At 38.9% G+C, this 17,701-nt stretch overlaps 2 protein-coding genes across 2 annotated transcripts; both read left to right on the top strand.

Annotated features, from left to right (window-relative positions):
* Positions 1–1,152: 1,152 nt before the first annotated feature.
* On the top strand, positions 1,153–6,822 carry slc35f6 (solute carrier family 35 member F6). Its single transcript, XM_081378318.1, has 6 exons — positions 1,153–1,455; positions 2,737–2,809; positions 2,986–3,157; positions 3,308–3,523; positions 3,697–3,807; positions 5,714–6,822. The coding sequence occupies exons 1-6, from the start codon at positions 1,379–1,381 to the stop codon at positions 6,190–6,192; spliced, it is 1,128 nt and encodes a 375-aa protein (XP_081234444.1). The 5' UTR covers positions 1,153–1,378; the 3' UTR covers positions 6,193–6,822.
* A 745-nt stretch (positions 6,823–7,567) lies between these two features.
* On the top strand, positions 7,568–17,701 carry ttbk2b (tau tubulin kinase 2b). Its single transcript, XM_081378350.1, has 15 exons — positions 7,568–7,748; positions 9,307–9,447; positions 10,319–10,466; positions 10,646–10,719; positions 10,841–10,981; positions 11,124–11,228; positions 11,764–11,829; positions 11,953–12,045; positions 12,120–12,245; positions 12,316–12,473; positions 12,566–12,761; positions 13,299–13,510; positions 13,602–14,055; positions 15,324–15,943; positions 16,214–17,701. Exons 2-15 carry the CDS (start codon positions 9,379–9,381, stop codon positions 16,530–16,532), a joined length of 2,781 nt encoding a protein of 926 aa, XP_081234476.1. The 5' UTR covers positions 7,568–7,748; positions 9,307–9,378; the 3' UTR covers positions 16,533–17,701.

The following is a 17,701-nucleotide window of genomic DNA, read 5'->3' on the forward strand; positions in this document are numbered from 1 at the left end:
GAATGAGTACTAATAAATAAGAGCCATCTAATAATAATAAGGTACAGTTTGTAATTGAACAGTAACTAAAATTTTTAGCAAAAAGTAGCCTACTAGAGCATAAAAAGTACTAATAGCGCAAAAATAGCATGTTGTCATATTTATGTTGAATAAAACTAGTGTTTAATCAATCAACGGATCAGTGTTTTTGAAAATTCTTTGAATGAATGAATAATTTTGGTTCACGTCCATGCACTGACTTGTCTTTCAAGTCTCCAGTGTGACTGCGGACTGAGATGGTGAGCTATAGATATCATTTGTTGAACTTCCTGGACGAATACAACTTTCGTCTCTGTTTAGACTGACTCAGCGACACTGAATGAGAGTCACGAAAATCTGCTGACCACCTGAACGAGACATCATAACAAAAAATCTTGAATTTCGGAGTGAAGATTCAAGGACTCTTACTCTTATAACAAACACGTGTCGCCACCTACTGGCGTACGTAAAAGAATCTGAACTAACGAATCTGAAATAATATTTTTGATCAACGGTTTCAAAGGAATCGAGTCAGTGATTCAAAATCCCCACAAAACAACAAAACATTTGAGAAACAGAAACCTTTTTATAAGAATTCAACAAATAATATCGTCTCTTGAGTTAAATAACGTTTTCTTATTCAAAAGCTACTAATCTACTACTGTTGAGTAAAATATTAATTTGTTAATTATTATTACAAATTATTATTATTTTGCCAACAGGTCAGGGAACAGTAGTCGTAGTCTCACACACTGTAGTTTGTCATCATTATTATTCACAAATGACTGTTGTTCCTTATATTTGATTCATATGTCATATTAAAACAGAAGATCTGTGCACTCTTTTTTTTTACTGTAAAACACCTTTATTACATTTAATTGTATTTTTTTATTGGGTGGAAGGGGGGGCTGAGTACATTGAATAAACATAAAATAAAAATAAATAAATAAAACTTACACAAAAATTTCAATAAAAATATGGAAATGTTTACAAATAAACACATTTTACAGCTTTCTTATTTTAACATAAAATTTGTTTTTAAGTAGGAACTTCTGACTTTAAAAACATAGACTTATATTTAAGAATACTAAATTTAGAGAAGAATATCACTTTGAAACGAACGTAACGATTATCATCCGTAATGTAGCAAGATCTGCGCACTCTTGAGAAGTCTGCGGAAATAAAGCGTCAGCTGGTGTGTCACATGATCGCCATCATGTGATTTGCATTTTGCATACAGGGGAACGACCTGTTCAGTTAGCTAGTCATCATCAGCAAAAGAGACCCATCTCAAGACAGTGTTAACAGTGTGTCTTGAGTGTCTGATGTTCGCCGTCACTCACTCAGTCCCACACTCACCATGGCTTGGACAAAATATCAGCTCTTTCTCGCCGGTCTGATGCTCACCACAGGCTCTCTTAACACACTATCCGCAAAGTAAGTAGCACGCACGCGCTAGATTGTGTTTGTTTACATGTTATTTTTGCTTACTTTTATTAGTTGCCCCACATTTTTTACTCTTTTAATAGAGCAGACAAGGATGTTTTCTCGTTGTCTTTCACAAAACTGTACATCGTGTCCTCATTGTTTGTGAATACGTGTAATTCTATTGTCTAAATTAATTTTAAATGAATGTTAGCACAAACAAGACTAAAGAAATATGAACCATTTTGATTGAACTTTTTAGTAGCACTGTATGAATTTAACATTCACCTATATAGTTGAAAATTGCACTTTTTAGAACAAGATGATTAACGTTACATGACTCGCGTGCCGTGCAGTTGTAATGATCCGCTGTTTCGTGACATGTTGATGCTGCAAAATCAGCAATTCTGTCACCAAAACACTTGTGACTATTAGTCAATAGTGCAACCGCAGCATTAAATAACTTACAGTCGGATTTAAGTTGTCCATCTCGTCAAGACAAGAACGAAGCTGTCTGCCACTTGATACAAACTTGATACAGCTTTGTGTCTAAAACAGATGCTTGATGTTTCTAGGCAGACGATATTTGATACCAGTTTCACTCCATTTCTGCTGAAAAACTGACACTGATGGTGTTGATGCATCTGGGTCTTGCTAAATTTGTTAAATCTAGTCTTGTCTTTGTCGTGAGGTCATGAATTGTCATTTCATGGTTGTAAAAGTGACATTAGTGTACCATGTGCATAGTTACTTATTAAACTTACAGTGACTGGCAGGTGAAAGATAGATGTGTGGTATGGAAATGCTCATTATTACTAATAATCATATTTCTAAGTTATAACATTATACCAGATTAAGTGAAAGAGGCTTCTAGCATTCAAATTTTATATTCATAAAGTTGCTTATTGGTATATTGTGTGAAATTATGAAAGTTTGGTTTATTTACCGGTACTTTATTTTTTGAGTATTTTTAATTTGATATTGTGTGAAATTGTATTGCCGATATTTGTTTTTATGCTTGTGAAGCACTTTGAGCTCACACATTTCATGTATGACAAATGCTATACAGATAAATGTTTATTATTATTATTAATAAATATAACAGGTTTCCCAAACAAGTTGTATTTCCACCATTGTTTGGACAAACAGATCCAAAATCTTAGCCGTTGTTGAGCTAATGTTTGCCATGAGTGCCTTATTTATAGTTATACCGCATATTAAGTTAAGGAATTTTAATACAGAAAAATGACACTCATCATCACCTTTAATGAGATGAATCTGTTAATCTTCTAGATGGGCTGATATGTTCTCTGCACCTGGATGTTATGGTACCCAAGATCATACCTTCTCCCACCCTTTTGTGCAGGTAATGAAATTCATTTAACCTCACCAATATACACGACACGCTATTCACATCAAACTTCCCATTAGAGCACATTTTTTCAGTAGCTCAGCAGAGAACTGAAGTATTATCTTATGTTTTAACAAAGTGAGAACTGGTTTCCTGCATGCACCCTAATAATACATGACTCCTTCCTTCAGGCTGTGGGAATGTTTTTGGGAGAGCTGTCCTGCCTGGTGGTGTTCCACATTCTCCTTTGTTATGATCGGCGCAGACCTGAGCCCACCATGGAACCAGGCCAGAGTTTCAACCCCCTGCTTTTCCTCCCCCCTGCCCTTTGTGACATGTTGGGAACGTCCATCATGTATATTGGTGAGTGTCAATAGTCTTTTTACTTCAATTTGAGTTGGACAGTGTGCAGAGATCTACTTTAAAACTATACAAGTAAGTTTATACTTCTATTATCTAAAAACATTCATTCGGTTTTAAGAAGATTTCCTTCCTCTTTCTTCATATCTCTAGCACTGAACATGACCAGCGCCTCCAGTTTCCAGATGCTGCGAGGAGCTGTGATCATCTTCACCGGACTGCTGTCTGTAGCGTTCTTAGGACGGCGTCTGCAGCCCAGCCAGTGGATTGGGATCCTAGTCACCATCCTTGGTCTGGTGGTGGTTGGACTTTCTGACTTTCTAAACGGCCATGGGAATGACACCCATAAGCTCAGTGAGGTTATCACAGGTAATTCTAGTGCTGCCAAATGCTTTCAATCATACAGAATGATGTACTTTGTCTTTGTCTACAAGTCGTAAAATCCTCTCATGAGCTGTTTATCAGGATATTTTCCTTTTCCTATCTTGCATCTGTAGCTGATTGGATTGTATCACTGATCATCCATTGGTTTTGTTTTATAGGGGACCTTTTGATCATCATGGCACAGATTATTGTTTCAGTCCAGATGGTCTTGGAGGAGAAGTTTGTTTACAAGCACAATGTGCATCCACTGAAGGCTGTTGGGACTGAAGGTAAAGATTTAGTCATTTTTAACCAATTACCGTATATAGCTAATGACTAGTTTGAGCCAAGTATTTTGATGCTAATTAATAATAATGTTGTCATAATGATTATAGTCTCACTTCATCCAATACAATTCAAAGGTTTGGGGTCAGGAAGATAAATAGAAAGAAAAAAATAATACAGTAATATTGTGACATTTTATTACAATTTAAAAATAACTGTTTTCTATCAGTTACGATCATGTGTCTTCAGCCTCACACGATCCTTCAGAAATTATACTAATATGCTAATGTGGTGTTCAAGAAACATTTATTATCCATAAGGATTTTTTTAATGAGTAGAATGTTTAAAGGGGCATTTCACCCATTTGAACATTGTTTTTTATTTAAAGTGGGTTATATATGTAGTCGAAATGTAAAAGAAATTTTGAATTTGGTGCCTTTGTGACCGAGAAAAGACAAAAAATAACTTCAGGACGCATTTGTATGAAAGACAACAACTCCCACAATGCACCACATTGCACAGCTCCGCAAGCCACTCCCACTAATCCAGAAAGCACATATCTGCCTATAAGAGAAATCACTCTTCCGTCTACAAGGCTAGCTACCACCAGAGCTTGAAATTCATTTCACATTCACACAAAATGTCTGGTTAGTTGGCGAACTCATTAGTGCATTACTCCTCGTTTGTATTTCTTTCGAAAAGGTGAATTATTGCATGGTACCTGGATGTTCAGTCAGAACATATGCGGTGCGAAACTAGGAAACTAGTTCACAACACAAACGTCCGTGTCCTCGTCTGATTCAGAGATTTCGTCCAGGAGAAATTGTCATCGTTGCAATTCTTTGCCGCAGACGGACTCTATCTCTGTGTTCGTAGCGGTTCGTAGTTGCATAGTGAGATCACCGGCGCCACCAGTCCGCCCTAACTCGAGCCAGTCCGGGCTCCTCGTCCGCGGCAGGCAGGTCTTCTGCCTCGGCTGCTCTTCGCTATAATGCGGCTTGTAAAGGTAGCCACAAACACCTGATTCAAGCATCCGACTTCCGAAATCCTCTTCCTCTAGTCTATATCATATTGAGCACTCTCCTCCGCTATTGTCATAACTGTACATCTGTCTCCACAGCGCCTGTTAGCTTAGCTTCAAACAAGATGGAGGATATTCCTTTCAGTTTCAGAGAGTAAAGTCCCACCCACTGATCTGTAATAGGTCTGTAGCGTAAGTGGGTCCCGCCCCCTGGGAGAGATGAGGAACGAGTGCTTGTAGTCTCAACAGAAATCCCCCCCTCTTACACTTCCTCCTACAATGACGCAAAATGACGATTTTTGCGTCATTGTAGGAGGAAGTGTAAGAGGTAAATAACAGATTTCTCCCGTATCAGGGGAAAATGAGAGAGTGTTGCACGACCATTCAATAGTATGACTGGGTTTCTAACAATGCAAAGCTTAATGCAAATGGGTGAAGTGTCCCTTTAAAAGAACAGCATTTAAAAAAAAAATGGTAAACAATGTAAAAGATTTTACTGTCATATTTGATCAAATCAACTTGTCCTTGCTGGAAAAAGCTAACTGTTAAGATTACATCAACAATAAAAGGTAGTAAAGATAAAAGAAGCAAATGTTGTCATTACCATATGTGTTGCTGGACCCTATTTAGGGGAGCTTGAGACCTCTGTCTTTCATCTTACCTAAAAGTCTGTGATTGACTTATCTGTCAGCACCCTTACAGATGAGTAATATCTGAGGTTATTTGACCCCTTTTCTTTTGAAAAATGAAATCAAATATGCCTTTGTTACTAATGCACATCTACTGACAAACAGATGCAATTTTAATGTTTATTTAAAAAAAGTTGTCAGTTAAGCAAGACTTGCCTCTTTCCAAGTGTCTCAGTTGTCTTCTCTCTGTGTATTTCTCAGGTTTTTTTGGATTTGTCATCCTCTCTCTCCTCCTCATCCCGATGTTCTACATCCATGTGGGCAGTTTTGCAGATAACCCACGGCAGGTCCTTGAAGACGCCCTGGACGCCTTCTGTCAGATTGGCCATAAGCCTCTCATTATGCTGGCACTGCTGGGGAACACCGTGAGCATCGCCTTCTTTAACTTCGCTGGCATCAGCGTCACCAAAGAGATAAGTGCCACCACTCGCATGGTGCTGGACAGTCTGCGTACTCTAGTCATCTGGGTGGTGAGTCTGGCGCTGGGTTGGGAGAAATTTCAGGGCCTACAGATTCTGGGCTTCATCATCCTACTCGTGGGTACAGCAATGTACAATGGACTCCACAAACCCTTGATGGAAAAACTTCCCTGCTGCCCTAGAGAGCAGAGAGCAGAGGAGGGAGACACTCCTGAAAGAGAGAGACTGCTTGGTGGAGGAAAAGCCACCCAGGATAGCTAATTTTAGATGTTGAACAAAATGCTGTCCACAAAGAATTCTCTTAGTTTTAACAGTTGTTTCCATTTTAAGAGAGAATCACATTTTAGTGTTGTTTTAGAAGTATGAATCAATATTTGGGAACCATCACTACTTATTGCTTAATGCCATGTTTGTGGGCATTTCTCAACTGTATAAGAAAAAAAAAAAAGGGATAGTGATGCTTAGATTTTTAAAATGGTTTTGTATGCAGATTATCACTTTATGAAAGGGATGGAAACAAATAATTTTTACATGATTTTAATACAACAACAAAAAAAGAATACCGGTAATATTTTAATGTTTTTAATTCTGTGTTTTATAGGTTTCAAAACAAATTATAATTTTTTTTTTGTTACATGATGTGCTGTTGTTGGGAGCACATTATTTCTCTAATAATTTTATTTGAGGAATACTATTAATTATCTGTGAAACGGGTATTATGTACTGACAAGAAAATCTTCTTTTAGTCCATGGTAGTTTCTTGGTTTATAAAAAAAAAAAATAATGTTCTCAAAGTTTATTTTATAGTGCGGTGCAAGCAATGATATCTTCTGTGTTCCATTTGATTGACTGCAGTTCCCTCTGCATGAATGTATAAATTCCTTTCACATTCTTGTCAGAAACATTTTTTTACATTGTGGATGCATCTGTTTGTGTGGTACGTGAAATTAACATGAAGAAGACAGAACTGTTTCACTCAGTGACTTGTAAATGACATTAGATCAATTACATCTACTGCATGTGTAACAAATCTATTGCCAGTTTCTGGGAACATTCAAAACTGACATTGATCTACTAAATGGGTTAATGCTACAATGCTGTATGAACCAAGATTATGATAATTTTGTCATTTTTAATGGACATTTTTTTAATGGACATTTTTTGCTTGCATATATGTACGCTATTGCACAATATCCCAATGCAAAGTTTAAAACATTGCCTATTAATACAAATGATTGCAGAAACGGTAACACTTAAAAAAAAAGTTTCTTTAGTTAATGCATTAACTTACTGTGAGCAATACATTTGTTATAGTATTTATTAACCTTTGTTAATGTTAGTTAATATGAAATACAACTGTTCATTGTTAGTTCGTGTTAACTCGGGTTCATGAAATAATACTAATAGATGCAACTTATGATTTAAATAATGTATTAGTAAATGTTGAAATTAACATTAATTAAAATTAATAAATGCACAAGTATTTTTAACTGTTAGTTCATGTTAACTCATGTAACTATATATATATATAGATAAATAAGTGTGTATGTGTGTTTTTATGTGTTATTGTTCTAAACGATGTTTGGGATCAAACCCAATCGACCAGATGTGACGTCACATATCGGTCCGCTCGCTCAGTCATCGAGCGGCCACTGCTGATAGAAGTGAAGCAGATAACGTGAACTTCGGTCGTTATTTTATGTTTCTAAACGTTATGGGATTATTATGTCCAACATTTCATATCATCATGGTCTATAGAACAAAAGAAGATGTTCTGAGGTCTTGGGAAACATCTTGGTCCGCTGCTGCAGACAGAGGTAATGTAACGTTACACACCGGGTACCTGAATGAGCGCGTGCTTAGCGCGCTAGTCCGCATTATAAACGGGATTACAGCTGTCACTACATTGTGTTGCCAATGTGTAACCTGGCAACCGTATGTTCAATAATAGCTGTATGTTGAGGCGCATATGTACAGTTTGGCTAATTAGCTAGCGCGGTACCGTTTCATTGCGCTGTTTTGTACAGTGATTTGGCTCTGGCTGATGCTTTAGCTAGCCTTGTCCTACGTCTCCTTCTGTTATTACTGGATGCGGTAAGGGCAGAGAAAGACTCAACCAACATCTACAAGACAGCGGCAGTTTTCAACGTAGCTTGTGGATGTTAGCATAAGCTAAAATGCCCACAATTCATTTAGTGCTACACATCCAGCTAATAAAGAGGCCAGCTGCAGATGAGATTTAATAAGATGATCCTTATTAAAACAGTAGCAGTAACGTTACTGCATGCAGACTGTCATCCATCAGTTCTGACTGCTGGGGGAAACATTATAGTATTGATAGTTTAGTACAGATTTAATGACTAAATCCTGAGTAAAAGCCTTTTAATATAATTGTGTCAATCATAATGTTATATTTTAAACTACAGTGAACATTTTTGTTGTTGTTTGTAAATTTTTAAATACATTTTTAAAACGTACACATCAATTTTGTCATACTTACTAATATGATAACAAACACAAAAAAACACTTGCCAAAGCCTTACAGAACAATATGTATATAAACATTTAACAAAATTGTTAATTTTAGAGTTTATATATTTAAGCAGTTTTGTGTTTGTCAGAATGGGGGAATTTTTTTTGACAATTTACATATTTTTTGCATTTGGCCTGTGACAAATCAAATCACTTTATTGTCACTACACCATGTGACATAACACTGCAGTCAATTATTGACAGTATAATACTATGCATAATATACAAAAAATAATACATATATATATATATATATATATGTATGTACATATATACATATATCATTCAAGATATTGCACATTATCTACAAGTCTTAGGACTGGTAAATAAGTTGTAGAATGTTTCTCAATATGCATTTAGGCTCTTTTTTTTCTTATAGTTAACATCAGAGCCGAGGTTCTTGAACTAGGCAGCCATATAAAATAACTAAGCTAGTATTTTGTAGTCTTTGTGATTTAGATAAGGAAACATAATCTGTCAAGAGTCAGTGTCTTGCCTATTTTATTCTTGTTTCAGGCCTACAGTAAGCCTGTTCCTCAAGGATTTGACTGTATTTAGCTCCATCAGTTTTGCTCTGCACCCTAGCAGTGAGAGTCAAAGAACCAGGGCAGCTTCTTTTACATATCTTGTGTTCTGTTTAAAAGACAACCTTAGTTTAGCGTGCCTTTACAGAAGGAATGGATGCAGCCAATAAAATGCACATCATTTTTGTCACATCTACAGCCATCGTAGGCAAATTAATCTCTTTAAACTTCTCTGGAGGCTTTAATTTCTGCTGTAACCCTGACCTGCAGTTCCAACTATGAAGACTTGATGTTTTTCTGATCTTACTGTGATTTTCAGTGAGGACCCGAGCTCACTGATGTGAGGTGCAGAGCTTCTCTGAGTGTGCTCAGTCCACTCTTGAGCATCAGGATGAGTGGAACAGTGGAGCAGACTGATATCTTGGCTGTCGGGAGCATGGTCCGGGAGCGATGGAGAGTGGTGAGTTCTTTTGAAGGAGCTGTGTTTAGGAGGACAAGGCTTCAGAACTATTCAGAGACTCACTGTTAGTTTCGTAGAGATGCTCTGATAGCTGTCAGATTCCTTTATGTAAACTTCTGCACAGACAAGGGGATTTTTTCCTTTTGAGCCCAGTCAAACGATACACTGCAGGTGTGTTGAGCTGTGCTGACATCAGCATGGAAAACTGTACAACATGCTGACAAATAGTCACGAGGCACAGCATTTTATTTCATGACAAAATTGTTGTTTTGCTAGGACATTTTATTTCATGCCTGAACAGAGCTGTCATGTAACATCTGTTCTCCAACACAAGTTTGAAAGCTATCTACTCAATTATAGAAGGAAAAAATGCATTATTTTTATAAAATGCATTAAATTTATCAAAAGTGACAGTAAAGTGACATTATTTTTATTTCAAATAAATGCTGTTCTTTTGAACGTTCTATGCATAAAAGAACTCTGAAAAACAAAATGTATCACGTTTTTCACAAAAATATTAAGCAGTGCAGCTGTTTTCAACATTGATAATAAGAAATGTTTCTTGAGCTGCAAATCAGCATATTAGAATGAATGCTGAAGGATCATGTGACACCGAAGACTGGAGTAATGATGCTGAAAATACAGCTTTGCAATCACAGGAATAAATTACATTGTTAAATGTATAAAAAAAATAGAAAACCTTATTATTAAATGAAAATATTTCACAATGTTACTATATTTTTGATCAAATAAGTGCAGTCTTGGTGAGCATAAGAGACTTCCAAAAACAATTAAAAATCTTACCGACCACAAATTTTTGAACAATAGTGTATTTTGTTTCATTCACTCCAAGTTTTCCTTTCCTGTTTAGTTGAAGAAGATTGGTGGGGGTGGTTTCGGCGAGATCTATGAAGTCATGGATCAGGTGAACCAGGTCAATGTGGCTCTGAAAGTGGAGTCTGCCCAGCAACCCAAACAGGTCCTGAAGATGGAAGTTGCAGTTTTGAAAAGACTTCAGGGTAAAGATGAAGACAGACGTTTAAGGCCTATATTAAACAAACATGAAGACGCTAAATGAAGAAGCTCTGTGTGCTACAGTGCTACTCTATTATAGGCAAAAACAGAATTACATTTTTAAAAAAAAAATGGATTTGTATATATAACATTCTCTATTTCTTTATTTTGAACCATTTTGTAGGTAAAGACCATGTTTGTCGTTTTGTTGGCTGTGGACGCAATGACCGCTTCAACTATGTGGTTATGGAGCTTCAGGTAGGGCGTCAGATGATTTATTCTTGTGTCTGAATTGATGGACGTTATCTCACTCAAGTCATAGTAACTCAACAACCCTGACTTCAGTCACCTGAAGTGATGTTTGTCCATTGAACTGCAGGGAAGGAACTTGGCAGACCTTAGACGCAACATGAGCCATGGCACATTCAGTGTCTCCACCACACTCAGGCTGGGCCGACAAATCTTGGAAGCCATCGAGAGCATCCACTCTGTGGGCTTTCTGCATAGAGACATCAAACCCGTAAGTCTGCTCTCTCACAGATAGTCCTGGGCATAAAAGCACTTTTAATATTGATTATAATTTATTTTTTCACAGGGCATGTCTTATTCTTCCTTTTTAGACTATATAAACTAATCATCAAACCTTTTCTTTTTCCAAACAGTCCAACTTCGCAATGGGCCGACTTTCCAGTACGTGCCGAACCTGTTATATGCTTGATTTTGGGTTGGCACGCCAGTTCACAAACTCATGTCAAGAAGTCCGTCCAGTGAGTAATCACAGATATATTTTAAAGCTTATGTTTATGAAACATCACTCTGTCTTTTTAAGGATGCTATTGTCATATACAGTATTAGTGTTGCTTAAAGGGATAGTTCACCCCAAAATGAAAATTCAGTTATCATTCTTTCACATTCATGTTGTTCCAAACCTGTATGACTATTACTTATATTACAGACTTCTGACGTCATACGAAAGATTTGGATGAGAAATAACCCAAATTTAAGTCAGAATTCAGAGCTCATGAGAGAAGCAGTGATGTATGATTTGTGAACGAATGGGTCTTTCGAGTGTGATTTTTTTTTGGTTCACAAAACTGAACTAAATGATCCTTTTATGAATCAGAATTATACAACTCAAACTCTCATAAATGAACCAAAAAAAGGTAGAGGTGGATGTGAAGATTTTTTAAGTGAACATTGACTTAAATTTCAATGACAGAATTTTCATCTTTGACTGAACTTTACCTGTAATGTGTTTCTACATATTTTCTTATGACTGCACATTCTCTTTATCGTCCAAAGCCACGACAAGTGGCAGGATTCAGAGGGACCGTCCGTTATGCTTCAGTTAATGCTCACAAGAATAAGGTAACTCCTCTCTTTTTGCACACATTCTCAAGCCAATGGCAGATGCCGATCAGGTGTCCTTTACACAGCAGGTCATATTACTTGTTCATATTTCACTAAAATGCACGTCCTTCATTTTCAAAGGAAATGAGTCGACATGATGACCTCTGGTCATTATTTTATATGCTTGTGGAGTTTATGGTGGGTCAGCTACCGTGGAGGAAAATCAAAGACAAAGTAAGTTCTGCTCAAATGGTAGTTTTCCATTGATAAAATATCTGCTGGTATTCTTAATCCTGCTATCAATATAGGAACAGGTCGGAAATATGAAGGAGACGTACAACCATCGCCTCATGCTCAAGCACCTCCCAGATGAGTTTAACATTTTCCTTGACCATATCTCCAATCTGGACTACTACACTAAACCGGATTATCAGGTCCAGAGCCATTCTTTAGCAGAGATTTTTGTAAGCGTAGCCATTCACTAACATACTCATTGTGTTGTAGCTCTTGATGTCAGTGTTTGACAACAGTATGAAGAGCTACAATGTGGTGGAAAATGACCCGTATGACTGGGAGAGAACGGATTCAGAGGGCACGCTTAATGTTGGAACCCTGACAAACACAGCCCAGCAGTTGACCCGCCTCACACCTGCATATTTGGGGTAGATATCCAGCATCAAATGATTCAATGCTGTTTCGAGTCTATAGATAAACTGTTTGAGGTCTACATTGTCAAATGAATGTTTCCTCCTAGCATGGCCAATGCCTCTGTGATCCCGGGTGATCTGCAGCGTGAGAACACAGAGGACGTCCTTCAGGGTGAACGCCTCAGCGAGGCTGATAATTGCACCCCCATCCCAACACAGCCTGCGCAGGGTGCGGATGTCTGGGAGGATATGGAGCACAATCGCGACCGAAACCTCAACCACGTTCAGCCGCAAATCAGAAAGGTACTATTCAGATGGGATGACCACTAATGCTAATAAACTTGTCGCCTTTTGGTTAAATTTGCCATTCCGTCATTAAAATAAACCTTTCATGTGATTCGTGCAAATCCAGGTTTTTTTTGGGGGGGGAGGGGGGGGGGTATATGAATGTATATCTGAAGGGAAGGGAACACTGTTTCAGTGCCATTTTCTTTTCTTTGGTAACTGCTGTATTTCTGCTTTTTGATAAGCACCACATTTTTTTTATTTGCATTTTCATCCATTTTATTTCATTTGTCAAGACCAATTATATAACATCCATAATCATTCATTCGGCTGGAATGTCAAAAACTTTTAGTTTTTGCCAAAAATTGTATTATTTGAACTTTTACAGTTTACATTTTACATTTTAAGATGTTACCATATTCATTAGAAGAATTCATTAGAAGAATTTAAAGAGTAGGCCTATTGTTGCTTATACCCTGCCCATCACCTTTTTCGCCGGTCCAAATAGTATGTATTGAAGTCGGAGGTAGTCATGAGCTTGTGTTTCTGATTCAGGTGGCTAGTGAGGAGGAGCGAAGCAAAGAGGGCAACCAGAGCCCCAACAGTGGCTCCATCCAGGGCTCTCCCAGACGTGTGCGCTCGGAGACCTTGCTCATCGACCGCGTGGCTCCTCTGCTGAGAAGGATGCGCCATAGCCAGAGCATGGGGCTAGACAAGAGACTGACTCCCGAACCCAAACCCACCATTGAACGCTTCCTTGAGGCCTAGTCAGTAAACAAATTCTTAATGAACTTCCTTATTAATGTGAATTTGGTCCCTAGAGACATCATAACCACTTCTCCTTCTTCGTCTCATTAGTTTAGGCAAGCAGCGGCCAGGTATGTCCCAAGACAGGTCTGTCTGTCGGGTCGAGCAGGGCTCTTTGGAGGACGAGGAGGGGGCAGCCAGTAGCGGTTACGTTGCCGTCAACCTCAGCCCCGTCCCTCAAGAGGGTGACTCCCAGGAGTGGGTCCTAGTTGAGCTTGAAGGTGCTAGTGGTTCAGCTGGCTCTAAACCAGATGAGGAGGAACGCTCAGGACTCTCGCCACGCTCCTCCAGCCCCCTCGCCCTCCCTCGCACCTGGTCCGACCCCTTGCCTCAGCGTGCTAGCAGCCTTGCCTCAGCAGAATTCCACACCGGTGTCTGCCACACTGGACCTCCATTCGCCAGACTTCCGGGTTTGTCTGGCGTAATAGGCCTGTCTGGATTAAGAAGACTTCCCACAATACAGCCTGCGTCAATGGTCCACCTCAGCAGGTCTAATCTTGAGCAGGTAAATATCTCATGCTACATTCTGAGTAGAAGAATTTGCATTCAGTTTGGGGTCGGTAAGATTTGTAAGAGAGAAAGTTTTTGAACGAAGTCTCTTATGGGGGCGGTAGTCAGAGGATGTTCTGGTTTCCCCCAAAAACATGCAGGTTAGGTGGATTGGATATTCCAAATTGTAGGAGTGCTGGGTTGTGTCAGGAAGGGCATTAGTAAAACCTGTGCCAAATGCGTGTGTGATGTGGACCCTGCAAATAAGGTGGAATAACACTAGGATTATGATGATGAAAGAATTCCTGCGTTCTCTGGAATCCTCTCAAGCGGAGGACTTCTACATTCCGATTGGTTGCCGCCGAACCGCGTCATAGCTCATTACCATAATGTTGACCTAACTTCAACTCTCCTCGCCGCCCTCACCATCCAAGAGCTCGCCACCGGCTCACATTGAAAATGAATGACTTCCGGCCACTTTGACGCTCTCGATGGCGGCAGTGTGAACGCACAGTTATGCTCACCAGGGCTGCATTTATTTAACAAATATAGTAAAATCAGTAATATTGTGAAATATTACTACAATAATAAAAAAAAAACTGTGTTCTATTTTAATATATTTAAAATATAATTCATTCCTGTGATAGCCAAGCTGAATTTTTAGCAGCCATTACTCCAGTCTTAAGTGTCACATGATCCTTCATATGCTGATTTAGTGCATTTCTTATTGTTTATTATCATTGTAAAAAATCATCTGTGCTGCTTAATATTTGTATTCATTTTTTTTTTGAAATCTTTTGTAATATTATACATGTATTTACTGTCACTTTTGATCAATTTAATGTGTCCTTGCTGAACAAAAGTATTCATTTCTTAAAAAAAAAAAAAGCATACAAATTTAGAAAAGAAAAAAAAATCCTTAACTTTTGAACAATAGTGTACCTGTAATGTTAAATATTAAAGACAGGAAATGACAGTTCATTTCCATAATGTTTCATTGTGTAAGGGAAACTGTAGCAGTACGTAGTGATCGTTTATGGGTGCATTGCAGTAGTTTCACTGCAACATCGTCTCGGATTTTGGCCAGCAACTTGGATTTACACATTACTGTATATCAAAAACATCAGATCAAAAGTGAAGCAGGCTCAGAAAATCTCACCAGAGCTCATATTTTGGCCAAGCAAATGATGGTACTTTAAGAAAAAAAAACGCATTTTATAAGAGTATTATCTCTGCAGGGCTCCATAAATAATGTCTTGTCTCTTAATGCTATTCTTTTCTCAGTCATCCAGTGCAGTGCTACAGCCCATTCAGCCTCAGCAGAAGACAGGAGACAACTCTCAGCCTGACAACCCATCAGGCGCTGCGGAAAAAGAGCACGACCACGTGTCAGCTATTTCACCCTCTAAAAGCCCTCAGAAGCCAGATGAACACATTATCTCTGTCAAGGCCTCTGACAAGGATGTGGAGAGTGACTCGGGCTGTCCTGACGGTGGGACTCCTTCAACCCCTAACCAGGGTGAGACAACTGGACACAGTGTTGATGCAGCTCCGGCATCACCTCGTGATCTCTCCCCCCGAACCAGTCGCATCCCGGTCCGTGACCCGGACTCTCCGACTCGCAGGGGTTTTCCAGCTCCACTTTCCCCATCTCTGTCGCTGTCATGTGAGCACTTCCCATCAGCGTTGCTGCGTGACAGGTTCACCTTTCCCACCGGTTCTCGAGGGTCAGACTGGCAGGTGGAGGAGCCGCTCTCGCTGTCTTCCTCTTCTGGACCTCTGTCAGGCAAGAGTAAAATACCAAGACCCATAAGCCCCACACTAGTACCGGATCAGCTGTCTGCTCGATTTATTCCTCGGCCGCCACCAGGCAAACCGCCCCTTCGCACAGGTGGCGAGAACAGGTGAGAGAAGCAAGAATTTCAAAATTAGTATTTTCATAATGGAGCAGCTTCCTTGTTTCACTGTATTGAGTTGTCCTCATTGGCTACACACAATAACCACACATACAATGAGACGAGTGTAGTCCATGAAAACTGTTGTGCTGGTTCTTTTTAGATAATCAAAAACATACAGCGTGACCAATGTAGTCCAATTGATGGTCCAGTTCGATTCATGAACATACTAGTTTGAATCAGTCTGAAATGTGATACTGAGTGTTATTGTCCTTTCAGACGCAGACGCTACCGCATTCGGGCTAGCAGCACCGGTGACACGGACCTCTTGGACAACCTCTCTCAGCTCATGCATGAGCGAGGTGGGATGGGCGTCAGCTCCTCTCGTTACCAGCGCACCACCGCCTCCTCTCTGCAGCGCTCGCTAAGCTCCTCCCCTTCCCATTTCGAGGGGGGTCACAGCCAGTCGCCAAGTAGCTGCTCAGCCTCCCCGCCTCCTCGAATCAGTGACTTGCGAGGAAATCACGGGTCAGGGTTCTGCACCAGAGTCAGAGCAGGAAGTCCCGAGAGCAAAACCACAACCAAAACGAGCAAATAAAGTGAAAAGCTTGTAATCGATGGCGTGAGTTTCAAAAGTAGCTTTTAACACCACATGATGAAGCCTGGTGAACTGTAGCCTTTTTACAAGTGGTGTTTTGATAAGTAGAGTGATAAAGGACCGGGTATTTGCCGGTTGGTTGTGACTACTTGAAAGCATCATGTTTTTGACATATTAGGAAACCATGAAATATTAACATGCTGAACTTTCCATTGACGCTGTGTAACTTTGTCCTAAAAACTTGCCCATTGCAATTATTTTTATTTATTTATTTTACACTCTATATATTTTGTGCCATATATTTTTTTGTTACATTTAAATCATCTTCTTTTTCATGTTTTTTTTTTTTTTTGTGCACATTCTGGTTTACATACCTTACATATGTCAGATTTTAAACACTTTCTATTTGCCACTATCAGTGAGATTGTTTGAAATGTGAAAACAATGGGGTGCACTTTACTTAGTAACTTATTGTATTCTGTCAAACAGTTGCATGTTTCAAGTTTTGTTGGCACTCCAGATACTCTAACCTTACATTTTCTATCTTTTTTTAAAAAAAATTTTAATCATTTGTCAAAGAGTTTAATCTTAAATGCTCATTTCAACCCATAGCCGTCTATACAATGTGATATCATTCACGTATACCGGTAGGTACATCTGGTCCAAGCAAGCATGTGTATATATGTATTTCAGGGAATGTATGTACTGTAAACTGTATCATCTATAGAATGTATTTATTTATTTATTGGATGTGGTTACGTACCTGACAATGTAGCTTTATTACTTGCTACTGAGTGAATTCGCCATCACATTAAGGGTCAGCAACCTTACAATTGCCAAGTATAATCTCTTCCATGCCTGCAATATCCTACTAACAGTCCCTGTAAATAGTTATAACATCACTTGCCGATATATTGCAGTGAAACACTACAGACCCTTAAAGGAACTCTTGATTCAAACACTATAGTCCCATTACCATATTACTTGAATACATCAGCAAGGACAGTATGATAAATTGGCTGCTTATACCAAGATGCTTCTGTGGATTTTGGGATTGAATTCTGTCATGGCATTTGATTGAAAGTTGTCTAAAGAGATGTACAAAGAAAGGTATTGTAGCTACCGAGTCATGACCACGACTTCATTGTGTGCTGTGCAGCTAGAATAGT

This window comes from Scardinius erythrophthalmus (assembly GCF_964197995.2).
Source record: "Scardinius erythrophthalmus genome assembly, chromosome: 11".
NCBI lineage: Eukaryota > Metazoa > Chordata > Actinopteri > Cypriniformes > Leuciscidae > Scardinius > Scardinius erythrophthalmus.